Source organism: Cavia porcellus, unplaced genomic scaffold (genome assembly GCF_034190915.1).
Source record: "Cavia porcellus strain 051 isolate PalLab524CR breed Dunkin Hartley unplaced genomic scaffold, mCavPor4.1 scaffold_19, whole genome shotgun sequence".
NCBI classification, from domain to species: domain Eukaryota; kingdom Metazoa; phylum Chordata; class Mammalia; order Rodentia; family Caviidae; genus Cavia; species Cavia porcellus.
In genome coordinates, this window is record NW_026947502.1 from 54483156 (window position 1) to 54501709 (window position 18554).

Below are 18554 nucleotides of genomic sequence, written 5' to 3' on the forward strand. Positions count from 1 at the left end.
TTAAGAAGAAACTTGAGCATGCTGACTAAAAGAAAAAAGCATAGTGAAGAGGAAAAATCCCGTTACAGGAATTCATTACTACTTCAACTTTTGGACCTTGCAGTTTGGGTTATATTGTACTACGCTTCTTTCCTGCTGACTTTGCTGGTAGCCTTGTGTGCCCTCTTCCTGAGTAAATTCTAGGATGATTCCAGTGTATCGTCAAGAGTCAAGTGTGTGTGTTGTTTTCCCATTGCCCCCTAGATGATGACCTGCACCCACCCACGTTCTGTGTTGACTGGCATTTTGCTCCTTAAGAGCACATACCCTCCTTTCCTGTGTTGTAATTTTCCCCCTTTTCAACCAGCAGTTTTTTTTAAACCCTATTCGTGAATGTTGGGCTGGTAGATTTGCCACATCCAGCTATGTCTTTCTGTCTCTGTGTGTCCAGCTACATTTTGCTGTGCAGAAGTGATTGCATACTAGCTGCTCTGTGTCTGTGAGACTGGGATTAACCTGCCTGCCCCATTCAATTTCCTTTCCAGGTCCAACTGGCCCACCTTCAACACTCCCTCTAAGCACACAGACCTCTAGTGGCAGCTCCACCCTATCCAAGAAGAGGCCTCCTCCCCCACCACCCGGACACAAGAGAACCCTGTCCGACCCTCCCAGCCCACTACCTCACGGGCCCCCAAACAAAGGCGCAGTTCCTTGGGGTAAGTTAACCTGAAGTCAGGGCCAAAGCTGCCCAGGCTCAGGCTGTGCGTGGGGCTCCACTGATAAATGGACAGTTAGAAGAAGTGGACCAGACTGCACACATCCTGGGAGAGGACCTGGACGTGAATTGGTGTGATTGCGCCTGCCTCTGGAGGCTAAGAAACATCTTGAAAAGTGTATAGGGCCATTAAAAACTATTACAGTAAGAAAGGTAATTGCCCTCAGTATCATCAGGGGAGTGATTCCGAAGTCTCCAAAGGGAACTAAAGTCTGCAGGCACTCGTGTTTCTTACATAAAATGATGTAAAATGGCATTGTATTTGCATAAGTATATTAGATTCACATGTGTCCAACCCATGGCCCATCTTTTGTTGTTGTTGTTGTTTTTCTTATTTGAGTTACAAGGAATTGTCTAGGACTGCTTATAAAATACATAATAATAGGTAATGTATAAGTAACAAAATCTCCTTTCATACTTTTTATCATTTTAAAAAGATAGGCCACAGATTGGACACACTACTCACCCAATACAGTGTAAATGTTACATTAAAGTCTGCACATGTTCTGTGCAGTTTTTTCCTGAATATTTTTGACCCAGAGTTGTTTGAGTCCACAGGCCTGGCTGACCATAGCAGCAGTAAGGTGCTGAGCACATCCTACCCCTCAGGCTGTTACAGTGGCAGCTCTTTGAGGCAGGATTAATCTCACTGAAGAGGGCACAAAAGCTCAGAAGAGCTAAGTAATCCATCCTTTCCCAGTACAGAACGATTTTCTTATAAAATACACATAAGGCCATGGTCACACTTCCCTTAACACCCTCAGAGATTTCCTGCTGAGCATCAGCTGACGCCAGGTCCGTGCACAGGGCCACGAGGGCCTCCGGTGGAAGTCGTCACCGCTCCTGCCCTGCCTCTCAGCTTCTGGCCGCCCTGCTCCTCCCCTCCTCAGAGACCCGTCTGCCCCAGCACTCTGTCTTCTCCTTGAAAGGCTGGCTCCCTGTCACGTCTCACTTCTCATCTTGCATGTGTGTCACCCTGACCCTCCTCTCTACAGGAGCTTGTTTTCTCTGGAGCACTTGTCTGAGCCAAGCACTTGGCGTACGTGTCTGTCTCCCCACTAGAGTGTACACTCCGTGAAGCCACTCCCTTGTTTGTCTTCTCACCTGTGTTTACAGAACCTGGAATCGTGCCTGGCACACAGTGGATTAGCATCAGATAATAACCTTTCCACAAACCACTGATGTGATCAGTTCAGTGACACTGGCTGCAGATGACAAGTTTCTGTCAAGTGGAAACATGATTTCCATAATTCCTACTAGCCCACTAGTACTGTTCCTACTATGTGGAGTCATGGTGTCACAGCAGGGTCCAGGCCGTGAGTGGCACAGAGAAGCTGAGTGGATGTGCTGCTCTGCGAGTCTCACCTCACCTGCCAGTGAGTTGCACAGTGGCTTTTGGTAAAACTGTCTTCTTTGTGTAGACAGAGAATTCAGCTTAACACTCTCAAAGGCTTCCCCAAAAGCCTGTCTCAAGTGTTGGGAGTTTTTGAGGTGAAGGGAAAAGCCACCCTGTCCACTCACAGATAGGCACACCTGTTTGCCATCTAGCCTCGGTGCCTTGGGGTGTGTGTGTGTGTGTGTGTGTGTGTGTGTGTGTGTGTGCGCACAGATGGGAATTTGTTTAGCCACACGTTCCTCAGCTCAGATTTCTGTAGAGCACCTGCTGTGGCTGCTGCTTTGGCCCTTAGTTTGCGTGCACAGGGCTCATAGGCCAGTGGCGAATCAGGAGTCCATGGCATACAAGGTCTTCACTCTCACCGTGCTCATAGGCCAGACAGTAGCTGCTGGGAGAACAGACTCCTGAGAAAGTCAGCACAGGATTTAGAGAGGGGTGTGCATTTGCGGTTCATGTTAATCAGTTCCCTGGAAAAACAAGCGAGGCAAGAGGAGTCAAGGCATAAAGGCATGTACATCCATAAATATAATGGATGTCTTAGATGTTTTGGGGAGTTGCATTCCAAGGCCTTTAGGACTCCCCAGATTTGTCACAAAGAATTCCCCCGAAAAAAACATTCCACTGAAAATCACAAGTTTTCACCATGCATGGATGATGCACACCTGTAATCCTGGCACTCGGGAGGCTATGACAGGAAGATTGCCATGAGTTCTAGGTTAAACTGTGTAACAAGACCTTATCTCAAAAAAAAAATCAGGTTTTCTACATAGATTTTTCATATCACAAATTAACCTTCCCAAATTTTACTGAACAATGATCCTCTTGTTTAATTCTTCTTGTGTAGTTCATAATGCCTGTATTTATCCATCTTACAGACACTCCAGCATTCCTTAAATACATTTTCCAAATTTCTCTTTTCTAACTTGAACTCCCTTAGGTTTCTTCTTTCATTTCACTCAATAGTGAGAGGCCTTTTCTCCAGTGTTGGTGCCATTGAGGCCTTTTTCACTAAAAAGCAAAGTTATTATCACTTTGTGACAGTGATTATCACTTTGTGACAGTCAGCAGGGAGCACGAAAGCCCTACACAGATGCAGACCTCAGCGGCTCCTGTGCTCCCCTCGCCTGCAGACAGCTTGTCCTCAGCACAAGTGACATGCTTCCGCTTGCATGGCTTTGTTGACCATTCACAAACAACTCAAAATGTTGACTCTGGAATTCCTGAGGCTGTTGCTTGTGTGGTCTGTGCTGTGTGTGAGATACAGGTGGATGCACCTGCAGACGCAGGTAAGTAAAGGGCTGTGAGTTGACACAGCTGGGCTTCTCCCCAGTAGGGGTACGCTTACCCATCCTGATCTCCGAGCTTTGTGCTTTGCAATCACTGTGAAGTGACCCTGAGCTCTGCTTCTGCTGCCATTGTGTACCAGAAGCCAAGGGCAGGAGTGGGACTGGGCGTCAGCCTTCGGTTGGCTTCCCGCATGCACCCGTCTTCCCAGCACCCTTGGGCTCCCCTCAGTCTGCCATCTCCCTCAGCCCATAGAGACAGGATAGAGATGAGGGCCTTTGGACTGCCACTGCTCTGGGCTGGGCCCAGCACAGGCCTCTGTCTGCCCCTAGCTGTGGCATGGCTCTGCCATACTGAAGTACAGAAGGTGCCCAAACTGCACCCTGGCCTTTGAAATCTGAGCCTTTAGTCAATGGCATCCTCTTCCTAGAATGTTCCCTCTATTCCTATGCGGTGAATGTTTCTGAAACTGCTTTTGCCCCTCTGTTAAAGGAATGTCTGATACTGCATTAGGGCCTACTTGATTTTCTTACAGTAGTCTCTTCATCTCACAGTCCTTAACCTCAGAAGGCTAAGGCAGGAGAGCCATGACTTTGGAGGTAGAATAGTGAGACCTCAAAAAATGAAATAAGCAGCTGGCTGTGGTGCTGCATGCTTATTATCCCAGTGCTTGGGAGGTTGAAGCAGGAGGATCTGTGAATTTGAAGCCAGCCTAGGCTACATGGTGAATTCAAGACTAGCCTGGACTACGTATGCTGTGAGACCTTGTCTCAAATGAAAAAGGAAGAAGGAAGGAAAAAGAAACGAAAAGAAATCATTAACCTATTTACTTCGACATAGACCCTTTTTTCTAGTAAAGTCACGTGTACGAGTTCCAGGGATTATGACTTGGTATCTTTAGCTGGTCCGTTTCAACTTCTCCTAGCGACGCCTTTGGCTACTAAAGATTCACATCCATCTCACATGCAGAATACATCCCCAGTATCCCAAAAAGTCTCAACCCCCCATCTCAGCCTCTTCTGTTCAGTCCTCAGAGAAGATGCTGCCGGCCCTCCAGCTAGCTCTGTCGTCTCCCCCGTGACCTGCCTGCAGTGCTGGCACCCGTCTTCAGCAGGGGGGAAGTCTGCTCTGTCACATTTTCAGTTTGTGCTTGTGCTGTGTTCTCCCACCACAGTCCCATTTCTGGGCCCAGCACCTCTGCATTGAGTTCACATGCAGAGTGGCCGTGAGGGCCCTGCCTCCACAGAGGTCTGTACTTTGCTCCAGGCTGACTGTTAGTCCCAGCCAGTCCCCGCTAGCCTTTAAGAAGAAGGTGGCAGGCAATTTAAGGGGGCTGAGTTTGAGTTTGCTCTTGTGAATGGAAGGACAGGGACTTGGCACTGAGTGGAAACAGGACCAAGAGGGCACCCTTTAAGGGTCTACCTCACGGAATCCCCACCTTCTTCACTACCGCTCTTCTCGCCTCTCATCCCATTGTGTGCCTTTGATTTCTTGGTGCAGATCTATGGCTGGTAGGAAAAAAGAAAGTGCTGGTTCTTCATTACTTAGGTGATTTAGATAAATAACTACACGTGGTATTTTATAAGGCGAGTACGAATGCTGAGTGGCACGCTGAGACTGCACATGCATTAGCTAATGTGGCAGTTCGAAGACTAGGTTGTATGAGACCCCTGGACCGGAGGAGACCAGGTTTAGAGAGGTCTAGCATCTTGCCCAGTTCTCACAGATGCTACCTATGGCCAGGATTTTTCTCAGCCTCCGTGTCTGGAGGACCTACAGCCCTCACCCTGTGCCCACACAGCCTTCTGCACATGGGATGGCTCTGGGCTCAGAAAAGGCAGGCAAGTGAGTCTCCTCCCCCTTTCAAGGGCTGTTTCTGCACCCAGAAACTGAGGTGTAGAGGTGTGGTCCCCCTGGAGCAGGGTGCCCTAGGCTACCGTTCCAGCCTTGCCCAAATGGGAGGGCACTCCAGGCTTTCTATCTGCAAGAATTAGATCGTCCACAGTGCCTCAAGCAGCTGCAGCAGTCAGGCCCTGGAGACCACTAAGTCAGGCTTGGAATGAAAAAAATAAACTTGATGGGAAGATTTAATTTGTGGGGACTTCGGATTTTAAAGTGGCATTTCATTAAACCTCGCCCCTTTTTAACATACATTAAACAGACCAACTCGTATTTTAATACAGTTTAAATTGTAAGGAAGTAAGGACAAGGAAAAAATAAAAACAGCAGAGTAAGATGCCCAGGAGTGTGATCTGTTCTCAAAATTCATGACTTAAAGTCAGATCCCAGGCCTAAAAGTGAGCCATAGATTTGGCCCGAGGGTCTTGCAGAAAAGAGCAAAGAAGAAAATACAATTAATCAAGTTTATGATAGGCTTTCTCACACTTGAGATTCTTGGAATTAATAACAGAGCCATTCACCCCGGGGTCTCCGTTCCTTCAGTGCAGTGCACATGGTGGGGGTCCCTGCGTGGCACCGAATGAACATTCCAGAAGGCCAACTCTGATCCAGGTTCTGCACATCCCTACCTTAGTAACCTCAGGAATCATATTCCTCACCTTAGCCACTGGGATTTAAAATCATGTGAGCATTTATTTTATTGTGAGAGAATTCTTTTCGTGCATCTTTGTTGAGCCTTTAGAACCATTCTTTAAGATATGAACTATCCTCCTCCCTGGTTTACTGATGAGCAAATTGAAGCACAGAAAAATTAAGAATCACTTGTATCCCAAATCCAGTAACTTCAGAACTGGGATTTGAACCCATTTCTGGCTTGTGTAATTCATACCCACTGCTCTTTTTACAAAATCAGTCTGCAGCTTCTGAGCTGCATGACAGGGGACTGAGAGTCTTGGCCAGAGTTCCTTCAGTAGTCTGCCCAGCACCTGTCCCCCATCCTCTTACACATATTTGTGGTATATCTAGAGTCTTTTCCAAATTGTATGGAGAGGGAAAAAAGGATTGAGTCGCTCCTGTGTTGTTGTTCCTCGGTCTTCTCTCTTAGTGCTATCTCACGTGTAGAATTCATCCTAAGCCACACTACACACACACACACACACACACACACACACACACACACACACACACAGGGCACAGCAGGTGGCCTCTGCCTAGCTCCGAGAAAGATAGGATCCTCTCCCAGCCAGGTGTGAGAAACCACACCTGCAGAGAAGCTGAGGGGGCAGCACTACTCGTCCTGTCCCATAAAAGGGGGCCCAACATCGTGCTAGAGAGTGGGGCTGCAGAGATGAGAGAGCCCATCTGTGGGAAGCCTGCTCGTGGGGTAAACTGGTATCATTTCCATGACATGTCATCAGAGAAATATAAAGAATAGCTATCACTTGTTCATGCTTCTTGGAGATCAACTCTGCCCCAAAATCCATAGTTACCACTTCTGCAGTCATCTAGAATAGTAGAACTGTTATCCCCACTGTATAGATGGAGGCACAGCAGAACAAGCAGTGCCCTCCAAGCCCCTGCCCACAGTCAGTGCTACAGCAGGAATTCAAATCCAGCCTTGTCTGCCTCTGAAAACTGCACCCTTAGCTGTTCCCTAGAAGGAGAGAATGGTCAGGGGGTCTGTGAAACGACTCTAGAGATGTTCTTTGAATGTTGCTTAGTAATTCACTAAAGAGCAGTAGAGGACAGGCTTCACGGGGGAGAGAACAGAAGAAACAAAGTTACAGAGGAAGAAACACTCTCTGGGGAAACGGCAAGCCACCTCGAGAGACCAGGGAAAAAGATCAAATGAGAACCCTGGATTTTTGGGCCTGGGAGCATGGGCGGCAGCACTTGTGGCGGTGATTCACCTATGACAGCAGAACCAGGAGCTTCATTCAGCCTGCTGCTGTTGAGGTGACTCCTGCACAGCTGGGTTTGCAGCCATGTGTTTGAAATGCGTTTGTTTTCTGCCTGGAAATAAGGAGTTAGTGGATGCAGCAGCTTATTCCCCAGACATTTTAATCTTTGCGGCTCAAGTCTGAAAATACTGTGTAAAGCCAGTGTGTAGCACTGTAGAGAGCATTGAGCACAGTGCTAGAGTAATGCCCACCAGAGAGGAAATCGCAGCCCAGTACTTGCCAAGAAGTGCTAAAGTCCTCAGATACTGCATTGTGAGATCACGGAAATACATTGCTCGTTAAAAGGACTGTCTTACTAGAACCTCGAAAGTCTTTGGTGCTGGTAATGCCAACTCGCTTTTTTGGTGAGCATTCTGTCCGGGAGATCTAGTCCCAGCACCCTGTTCAGCAGGTGTGGTAGAAGTGGGAGGATAGTATCTGGGAGTTCCAAGCACACATACTAGAGGTGGGCTGCTGACTTTGTATCTTAGCTGCACTCTGGGCAGGTCTCGTTGACTTTCTGCATGTTTCTTCATCTGAAAATGGAAGCAGTGATTACTTCTCAAGAGCTTAATTACCTCGAGGTGCTCGACTCTGTACCTTGCTAATAGTAAATGTTCAGTAAATGGTAATTCTTGTTACTACAGGGCACCATGATAGGTCATGAAGAGCACAGAAGTTGTATCATTTGGTCAAGGGACCTTCAGCCATTTGTGTGCTTGGACTTGTTCCCCTGTGTTAAAAAGGAGATGAAAGTGCCATCTCTCATGGGATTGTGACGAAAGCTGTTCCCACTTTGATTGTTATGGCTCAAGCTGGCAGTGCTGCCTGAATCACGGAGTGAGGCTTGGTGTGTTGCCTCCTGATTCTCTCAGCTATCCGGGACTCCTGCCATCCTCCTGCTGCAGAATGGTCACAGGAAAACCCACTTTCATTCTAACCTCATTTTGACGTTTTGGGTAAAGCACACTTACATATGCGTTGTGCTGCTGGTTTTGTCCCTCCCTCACTAGAAAATTCTTCCCCCTACTCAGGTACCATGTCCTCCGAGGAAGACGTTCCCTACCCTCCTTACCAACTGGACCTTAGACACCATCTGCTGCTCACTGGGACAGCACTCTGCCTGACTGAGTGTTCACTCTGTTCTGTTCCTGAGTGTAGTCTCCCTCGCAAGGCTCTAAACACTGGGAGAGCAATGGCATTTTTGCTTTTGTGCCTCCTGCTCCACATTCACACGCAGCATTGGAGGGAATGAGTCCGCAGATGGCTGAGGGTGATGGCCAGTTAGCAGTGCCCTCGGCATCTGAGTATGCTTCCTTGGGGTTGCTCCCAGCATGCCAGCCCCTGAGTGAACTAGACATTTAGTGGTGTACCAGTGCCTCTGGGCCAAGGGCAAAATCTTGTGTGAATGGGATATCACGACGCAGTGATCTTAGAAGAGGCCTTTTCAAGGAGTGGACTCCTCACCTCTGACTTGCCTAGCAGTAAAAACCTCAAAGCCCAGCAGTGCTTAATGGTTGTTATGTTTTATGCCCCCGGTGCATGCCATATTGGCTTAAGTCTTCTAAATGCTTTTCTGGAAGCTGAGGGTACTGTTCCTGCCACATCCGTACATGCCTGTTAGAACATGCAACTTTCAACTTTTCATTTTCTTTGTAGGTAACGATGTGGGTCCATCATCTTCAAGTAAGACCACAAACAAGTTTGAAGGGTTGTCTCAGCAATCAAGGTGAGCCGTCTTAATGCTTTTCTCCTACATGGCTCATACTTGGCAATAGACAGGATTGCAGAAGTGGGCTTTACTGCTTTCCCAGTTCTCCCCAAGTGGATCGGCCACAGTGCAGCTCATGGGGAGAAAGCGAACAGCAGCCAGCAGCTTGCATGTGTGTCTTACTGCACAGCTGCAGTGGGCCTCATTGCCTGGCCTGGGCCTGGCCTCACTGCCCAGGTAGTCCTGGAGTTGTACACTGACCGCTGACAAAATTTAAGAGTGAGTGCAAGTTTTTATTTTGCTGGTTTAATTAAATATTTTTGTTTTGTGACTTTCCTCCTTGACCCCTTTTGCAGATCTGAAAATGAAAAGATGCTTCTCAGGGAAATATACCCCAGAGATTTCCAAATATTAAAAAAGAAAAAGGAAAAAAGCAACCACTTCTGGGTTTCCTGTTTGTAAGATTTTTCTAGCTGGGCAGTAAATAGTGTTTGTAGCTCCCCCTTCTCCCAGAATGAGGTACTTTGGGAAATCCACGAGGGCAGTATTTACGCAGCCCTGCCCCAAAGGTGCAGTTCCGGTAAGGGCACAAAGAACCACTTCAGCCCCGAAGCCTCGGGAAGAAAGTCAGCTAGTCTGTGGGCTCCCCGCTGTAGGGTTCATCAAAGGTGAGGAAATGAACCATGGTGCTTCGCATGCTGCTGTCCTCCTTATTCTCTGCAAGCCTGTGGGGCAGACCCCAGTCACTGTCAGCCTCCGCTTCCTAGAGGGGAAAACAGGCCCGAAGTATTGCAGGCCTCCTGGCTGGTTTTCCACACGCAGTGCTCCATGTCCTGCCTGGCCCGCCCCACCTTCATTCTCACTTGCTCCTTCCTCTGCACTTTGGGGTCCCGTAAAACTGGTGTTTTACTGATCTTCTTCTAGAAGGGGCAGTGGCACACAGAATGCACTCATGAACTTCTTGGTTGTGTTTGTTGGTTTGTTTGTTTTGAGACAGTCTCACGGTGTAGCACAGGCTGGCTTTGAACTCCCTCACTGCAATCCTCCTGTATCAGCCTCCCAAATCCTGGGATTACAGGCGTGTGCCACCTCACCGAGCTCACAGAATGTTTTTAAAAAGCAGCTAAGATACAACTCAGTGGTAGAACACTTAGCTAGTATGCATGAGAGGGCGGCTCTAGCCCTCGGTCACCTTTACTTCCCAGGTCTCTGGGCTCCTGGTGCTCTCTGAAGACTCTTGCAGGCTCATGGGAAAGGGAAGTGGTGGCTTTCAGCGAACAGAGGACACATTTGATTATTTAGACCACATAGTACAGATTGCTCTTCCAGGGACTGAGGCTTTTTTTCCCCTACACATTTACATGTCCTCCAAAAGGAGGCCGCTGCCCAGGCATGTCTGGCACTGGAGAACCCGAGCTGTCTGTGCTGGCATAGAAGAGGAAGTGAGTGCCCAGGGCCCCACAGAGCAGGACTGAATTTCCGCTTCCACCCCTGAATGGCCTGGCACCTTCTGCCAGCCAGTGACACTCCGCACCTCAGGTGCCCTGTCTGAAATGGGGGCGACAGGGCTGCTTGGGGGGATCCCAAGGTGTGGGTCCTTCCGTGTACTTCACTGGAGTTGCAGCTAGCCTGGTGTTTCCATCCATCATCTGGGAGGAGCTTTGGCTTGTTAGCAGGGATGCCCTTCACCCTTACCCTGCGCTTCTTAGCAAGGCAGACTGAAATATGAGACACAGACTAATGTTCTGTTAAATAAGCTGTGAAAGAACTGTTTCGGTGATTCATAAATACCTTGATTTCCTTGAAGAGTGGGTCACTATTGCCGTTGTAGCTGCTGTGAATCCTAAAATTGTTGTTATTTATCAAATAGCACCAGTTCTGCAAAGACTGCCCTTGGCCCACGAGTTCTTCCTAAACTACCTCAGAAAGGTAAGATTCATCATTTTCATATTCACAGGCAAGTAAAGTGTCTCTGTCCTCCCAGAAGTCTCTCTTGCTCACTGACCTATTTCAAATGCCTAGAGCAGAGCCTGACACATAATAGTTGCTCAACAAATACTTGTTAAGCCAAGAACATTCTTCATAAACTCGAAACCTATGATTAGCAAGCCCATGATGATACTTTTCCCAAAAAGCAGCACTTTTCAGAAGACACTTTGTTACAACCCCCAGGGACCCTTCTCTCCCCTCTTGGAAACGTGATCTGAGAGACCTAGGAATCAGTGCTGGCTCTTCCTTGGCCAGGTGTTTTGGTAGCTTCCCACAACATGGATGCCTCATCTGTAGAGCGGGAATAATAGCCTGCTTTGTAAGTGTTTGTGAGGGTATCATTCTTCAGGAAGCCCCTCACAAGTAGATGGCCAAGAAACCCTTGCCTGGGTTGGCACCTGTCCTACAGAGGAAAAGCACTGTGATTTGCCGAACACAGGAAAACAGTGTCTCTGAGTGCTGCTGTGTTGTCAAGCAGAGAGACTCAGATTTTCCACCAAATCTTCCTTACCTCCCTCCAAACTTTGCACTTACAGAAGCTAAGTTTCAGCAGTCAGGCATGGTGGCACACACCTGTAATCCCAGCTCGTGGGGGCTGAGGCAAAATGATCTCCATTAGTTCAAGGTCAGTCTGGGCTACATGGTTCAGGGCCAGCCTGAACTGCAGGCCCTGACTACAAAAAAAAAAAGGTTATCTTCGTACTACAACACAAATGATAGGGCAGACCCAGGCCTTACCTTCAGAGTTACTGGACATCTCTGGGCAGGTGCTTCACTCTGTCCTTGTGAAACCAGAGACCGTCTGGCTCTGAGAACTCCGAGCTGCTGTACACTGAGGCTCTGAGAACTCCGAGCTGCTGTACAGGGCGCCAGTGCACCAGCAGCCAGACTTGACGGCAGCCCAGCGCTCTGGGCCTATTCAGGTGCAAGGCAGAGTGCAGATTAGTGTCGGGAAGTGGAAACCCACTGCCTTGCAGGCCGCCTCGGCCGGCCGAGGGGCACCTTCAGAAGTACAGTGCGCCTGCCTTGCAAGTGTGTGGTTGTGAGTTCAGTCCCCGGTACTGATAAAAAAAAAAAAAGAAGAAGAAGAAGCACAGTGGTGGCCGGCTGAGGATTTAGCTCAGTGGCATAAAACTTGCTTTGCAAGTATGAGGTCATAAGTTCAATCCCCGGTACAAAAAAAAAGCAGCACAGTGCATGGGGCCAGGCCCCATCAGGTAGGTGGCCCCGTGGCTGCCGAATCCTCTCGGTGGAACAGGAGGGAGGTGCCCCCGAGTTTGCTGGGTCTCATCTGGGGTGGTTTTGGCTGTGGTGCCAATTGTCCTCTGCAGCTCTGTGCGATGCTGTCCTGGTCTCAGAAGAGTTTGAACCATGTTTCCCAGGCACTGCTCCCATCCAGAAGCTTCCCTTCACTCTGCTCACAACTGTCCCTCCTCTGTCTGCCTCCCACTCATTTCCTCTCACACTCAGACCCCATGGTTCTCAGTCCCACTAAGACCCACCTGTGACTGCCGCCATCTGCTCCCTGTCCTCCTCCTCCCCATGGCCTCCCATGTCACCTGTCCCAGCTCAGCACATCACCAAAATCACCTCCGTAACCCCTCCCGCTTCCTCCCTCCTGCACTGTGCTCCCCTCTCCCTGCCAAGCCTGGTGCCTGCTCTGACAGCTCAACCACCAGGCAGCAGTCTCATTCTCCTGACCGTGGCATCATGCTGCCTGCTGCTGCTGCTGCTGCTGCTGCTACCAGCCCAGCCTTCACACTGCCCTCTCTCAGGACAGCTTGGCATCTGCTCTCTGAGCCAGGACCTGTGCCCGCCCCGCCCCTACCTTGTGCTCAAGACCCAGAAGGAGAACCCTGCACCTCTTGCCCACTAGGGTAGCACTCCAGCTCACGTCTCTCCCTCATGTCGTAAACTGTTCTCTCTGAATGCTCCATCGGAACGCAGATCTGCTGGCTGACCACCCCATCTTGGCATATGTCTCTCTTACTGCCGCCCACTGCTCTCGGTCAGTGATGCCAGCCTTTCAGAACTTGCAGGGGTAACTAACAGCCACCTGCAGCAAATGGGCCATAGGTTCACCACCACTGGCTACACCCACTTGCTTTGTGTAAATACTTCTGCAGTTCAGTGTTATATAAGAATCCCCATAGCACTTTGGGAGGCTGAGGCAGGAGGACCCCAAGTTCGATCCCAGCCCAAACAATTAAATGAGACCCTGTCTTTTAAACAATTTTTAGAGAGGCTGGGTATGGAGCTAAGTGTGAAGGCCCTGGCTTCAGCCCACAAGGTTCAACAAAGTAGCACACAGAGAAAAGTGAGTGTCAGCCTCCTCTCCCAGGTAAACCCATCATCCATCCCTAGCCCTGATGAGTTATTTACCTTGCCACTAATATTTCTGTAGCAGATCCCAAACATCGAGCCACTTTGTGAACATGCAGTCTGTTACCACGTGTGAAAAATCGGAAATTCCCTGACATGTTCACAAGAGGGTTGTAATGTATATATCTTGCTACCGGGTGGCTCCAAAACCACTGGCACGTGCATGACTGTCTCATTAGGTAGCAGATGTGGGGATGCAGCTCCAGGGTGGAGCCCCTCAGATTTGAGCCCTAACATCACAAAGCAAAGAAGAAAGTTCCCAGTCTCGGAGCACCATGCTCTAAGAGCTTCCTTACTGGCAGAGCCTGGGTATGTGCGGCCTCAAAGCTAGCATGAGGGAAGGTATGTGCATCTGTGCACCTGTCTGTTCTCTGTTCTGTTTTTGTACTGGTCTTGAACCTAGAGCCTTTGCACTGCGCTCTGTCACCAGACCCTTTTTAGCTAAGTTGTCAAACCTAGGCTGAAACTTTTGATCCTCCTGCCTCGGTCCTCAAAATGTGGGACTGTAGGCCTGCATTGGTACATGAGTACCAACAAGGGTTTACTCATGAGAGCTTTACCCCGACGACCTTGTCTATTCCATAGACCTCACTCCTGAGCAGCGTAGATTGTTTCTGTCTCACAGGGTCGTATCTGAACACGTTGCTTTGCACATACTTACACCGTGTGCAGACCATACCAGCCTGCATCTCTGTCTTGCTGCGGAAACTGGGTTATTTGTTCCACAGGTCTTTCAGTCTGTATTTTGCTGTTTGTTCAACATTGTCCCACAGCTTCCTGTCCAGTAGACACAGGTTTGGTTTAGGTAAAGTGCTCCCTTGGTGGGGATGCATCCTCCCAGGAGGTACTCTGACTGTCTTCATGGGAAGGTCGCCACTGCTAGTGCTCACAGCCAGGACACAGCCTGCACCCCTGGACCCCTTGCAGGGCTGTGGTCAGCCTTAGCCAGGCTTAGATGGCACAGCTGCAGCCCTGCACCCTGCTGCTCACTGGCGTGCCTTGCCCTGGACGCCATGCGTTTATTCTCCCAGCAGACAGTTCAGCACATCTATAACCCTGTCTTCCTCGTGTCCTCAGTCTTGAGCTGTTGGGGTGGCCCAGGCCACCTTTGATATTCTTCAGGATGAGTCCTGTAACCGGGGTGGCAGGTGACTTACATATTTGAGGGCTTGGAGCATCCAGCACTTATGTCCTCCTCTCCCTTAAGTATGGCTCCAGCGAGGTCTTCCGGTTTCACCCCCTCAAGGAATCCCTTGGTTTATTCCCCCTTGCTGCTGCCCTCAGACTGTGGTTTGCCGAGATAAGATCAATTTACAGAGAAGCCAGACTCATTTCCTTTCACCTTTGAGCTAAGCCAAGTTAGCTGGACTCAAAGGCATGCCAGGAGTAGAGTATCCTTGAGAGTGACTCCTTCAGAAGGATCTGTGGCTAGGCAGGCCATGAGCAAGCAGCCCCCAGGGAGCTTGGAACAGTTCCTCACACTGGTTAATCCCCCATCGTGTGTTCCTGTCTGTCTATCTTCCCACTACTGGAGATTGAACCCAGGCCTTCACATTGAACTACATGTTAAGCCCCTTTTTTTAGTTTTTATTTTGAACCTGGATCTTACTAAGTTGCCCAGACTGGGCTCAAACCTAGTATTCCTGCCTCAGCCTCACAGGGCACTGAGACTGAAGCATGTGTCACCACGCCCAGCTTTCCTCTAAAGATGTTTTTCTACATCTGTTACATTTTTAAGATAAAATCCTTAGTTTGATTCAGTCCCTGTGCCTTCATCAGCTGTTTGCTCATTGAGCATACACTCTGCCAGGAACCAGAGCTACACATACAGGAATCCTGGCCTCAAGGAACCCTACTGCACAGGAAGGATAGGGTTACTCTTAAGAAATAGAGCCTGCCAGTGAATTCTCCATATGTATTCTATAATCATCAGGGCCGTCCTTCCAGGTAGTTTTGGAGATGAGAATGTTGAAGACAGTTCATACAGTTTGCCCCAGATCACACGGCTGGTGAAAGGTTGGGCTCAAGTTAGAGATATCCTGAGTGGTGTAAGCAAACCCCTCAGAGCTCCGGAGGGGCGGCGTGGAGACTGGGGACCTCGCCTTAGTGTGCAGTAGAATACAGCTGCTAAAGAGAACTAGGAACTTAGAAACACTCCTGAACACATTAGGAGAAACAGAATTTCAGACAGTGTTACTACAACGGATGTATTATAACCCAAGTACTGGTACCCACACTACGGCCTTGGTTATCACTGACATGTAACACAGTCCTGATGAAGGTGGGTAACAAGAAGCTTTTTGCTTCTTACACCCTGCATGGATCATACAAAATAAGGGAATAAAGTATTCCATCAAAATTCTATGTGTACTAATAAAGAAATTTAGTAACTTGGTAAACACTCTGCTTAAACAACACATAAAGTTACAGCTATTGAAATTACATAGCAAAATCAAGAAAGGAAATATTGCAGGTGGCCACACTTAAATGGATGGTAGGCTAGTGGGAAAGTTTGTTGTGATGGTTGTGGTGGTGTTTTTCTTAAGATAGGGTCTCACTGTGTAATGCATGCTGGTCTTGAACTCAAGTATGTGGCCCAGGCAGACCTCAATACTCATGGTGATCCTCCTGCCTCCGCCTCCAAAGTGCTGGGATTACAAGTGTATACCACCATGCCCAGCTTTTTGAAGTTTAAACTACTTTCCAATTTCCACAAACTGTATTGTTTGCTTTCATAAAAGATTTTGGGTTAATACAGGTGCCACGTGCCATGTTGTTACATAATTGAACGATAAAACCTTGAATTACTGTGTAGGTGCGTTCCTGGCCTCCACCGTGGCCTTGCTAGGGACAGGCCGGCAGGGGTTGGCCCTGAGCCAGCCATTCCAAGTGTGTACTGGAGATGGATTTCTTTCCGGTGGCTGGGCTCTCTCAGTGACTATGAGGAGAGCAAACCTGCCTTGCCCCTCACATTCCATTCCAGTGACTTCCCTCTCTGATTGTCCTTGCAGTGGCACTAAGGAAAACAGAAACGAGCCATCATCTTTCCCTGGACAAAGCCAACCTCCCAGCCGAGGTTTTTCAGAAGTCATCACAGCTGGCAGAGTTACCCCAAAAGCCACCCCCTGGAGAGCTACCCCCAAAGCCCACAGAACTGGCCCCCAAACCCCAGATTGGAGATCTGCCACCTAAGCCTGGAGAGCTTCCCCCCAAGCCACCACTGGGTGACCTGCCACCCAAGCCCCAGCTCTCAGACTTACCTCCCAAGCCGCACGTGAAGGACCTGCCCCCCAAACCACAGCTGGGAGACCTGCTGGTAAAGTCCCAGGCTGGTGACATCTCAGCCAAGGCTCAGCAGCCCTCCGAAGTCATTCAGAAGTCACAGCCAGTGGATCTGTCCCCAAACATGCAGTCCAGAGACACCATCCAGAAGCAGGCATCAGAAGACTCCAGTGACCTCACGCCCACTCTGCCTGAGACGCCTATACCACTGCCCAGAAAGATCAACACGGTGGGTGGCCCCAGCTGGGCTCCACAAGCCTCTGAGGCCCTGTGAGGTCGGCGGGAGGAGGGGACTACTATGGCCTAACGCAGGGAAGTGTGGGCGTCTGCTCCCTAAGCTGGCCAAGCTTGCACACTCTGGCTCAAGGGTGGCAGTGGAGCCTGGTGGTTACTAAAACAGGCTTCAGACTCCCAGGCTCCCTCCAGACCTGGTGCTAGTGGCTGGTGTAACTGCACAGCCACGGCCGGTTCTATGCCTTCTTGTGCAGAAAAGGAATTGGTGTGATAATTCACCCCATCATAGTAACACGCCACAGCCCTTCTCAGTTGCTCAGAGTCAGCACAGGGGGGAAAATCTGTGGGTGTCACGGTTTTTCCAGGCTTCCCAGACCCCCACCCACCCCTCAGCATACTGCAGGATGGAGGGGTTCTCTCAGGGTCAAGGAAGACTCCAGGGGCAGAGAGGAAAAGCACTGAAGGAGACAGCTTGCTCTTCTTATTGCTAATTATTTAATTAGGTGGGTGTTAAAAGTGTACTTCCTCATTGGAACTGGAATGAGGAAGTTCCAGCAAAGAACTGAAAACCCAGCCAATAATACCCAAATCAAAGCTGGCCAGAAATTACAGTACGGAATCCTTCCAGCCCAGGCTGATCCTGCTGGGCTTGACCCGCATGTCCTGACCTGCTGTTTTGCATGAGGGGACTGAGAAATTTGTTTATGTTGCACATTGAGTATGCAGAAGCTGCACATTTGTTTTACATCATGTTTCCTAAAAACATTTTTAGACTCTGTTGTCATTTCTGCCCGCTGATACTGCCGTGGAGCGGGCAGGTCCCATCCCTAAGTGGAGGACGCAGCTGATGCTGCTAGTGCAAGAGCTAGCTGTCTGTGCTGGAGAGTACCCAGCCCCATGGGCTTCTGGCAGATGTCCCTGTCACTCCGAGCAGGCATGCATGCTTGCACGCACATGTGTGCGCACACACACACACACACACACACACACACAGGGAAGTCAAAGCCACCCGACTTTTAGTGAGCACTGTGCTCTTTTTTGTGTGTTCAGTCTGTTTTCACAGCTAAAACCCAGTTTCTTTATTGAAGGGAAAAAATAAAGTGAGACGTGTGAAGACCATTTATGACTGCCAGGCGGACAATGACGACGAGCTCACGTTCATAGAGGGCGAAGTGATCGTGGTTACCGGGGAGGAAGACCAGGAGTGGTGGGTACGTATGGATGTCTGTTACCGCCCAGATGCTTAGCCCTGCAGTGAGTAAGACAGGCGGCCCTGCAGCACAAAGACCCTGCCAGCTGTGCCACTCACCTCAGTGACTCTGGGTATGGGATCTTCTCAGTCACTGTAGCCTATCCTAGAAAAACAGACACAGTGTTTGAAGGGGGTCAGAAGAAATAGCATCCATATATGCCTTTCCCATGGTATCATACAACAACCTTGTGTGGTGTAGGTGTTGTCTACTGTTTCAGATGGAAAGCGTCTCCAGAACATCAAGCACATTGCCCGTCACCTTTCCCTAGCACCCAGTAAGCAGGCAGAGTCATGACTCCCAGTCTACCCTGACCCCAAAGCCCTCGTACTTTGCTCTCTTTGCACACTGTCCCCAGCCTGGGCATGAGAAAGCCCAGGTGTCATCCAAAGTAAGCCGTGTGGCCAGTGCTTAGTCCTTAGGCTCAATCCCA

The 18554-nt window shown here is 49.3% G+C and overlaps 1 protein-coding gene across 5 annotated transcripts in view; it reads left to right on the top strand.

The window, feature by feature from the left end:
- The window catches only part of Asap1 (ArfGAP with SH3 domain, ankyrin repeat and PH domain 1), a 356971-nt gene that overhangs the window by 333957 nt on the left and 4460 nt on the right, over nucleotides 1-18554 (top strand). For 3 of the 5 annotated variants that reach the window (XM_063231067.1, XM_063231068.1, XM_063231070.1), the window contains 5 exons: nucleotides 525-695; nucleotides 8933-9002; nucleotides 10855-10913; nucleotides 16367-16866; nucleotides 17960-18082. In XM_063231067.1, the coding sequence (XP_063087137.1) occupies nucleotides 525-695; nucleotides 8933-9002; nucleotides 10855-10913; nucleotides 16367-16866; nucleotides 17960-18082 (923 nt within the window). The remainder of the gene's footprint in view (nucleotides 1-524; nucleotides 696-8932; nucleotides 9003-10854; nucleotides 10914-16366; nucleotides 16867-17959; nucleotides 18083-18554) is intronic. The other 2 variants (XM_063231069.1, XM_063231071.1) reach the window with 1 other exon arrangement.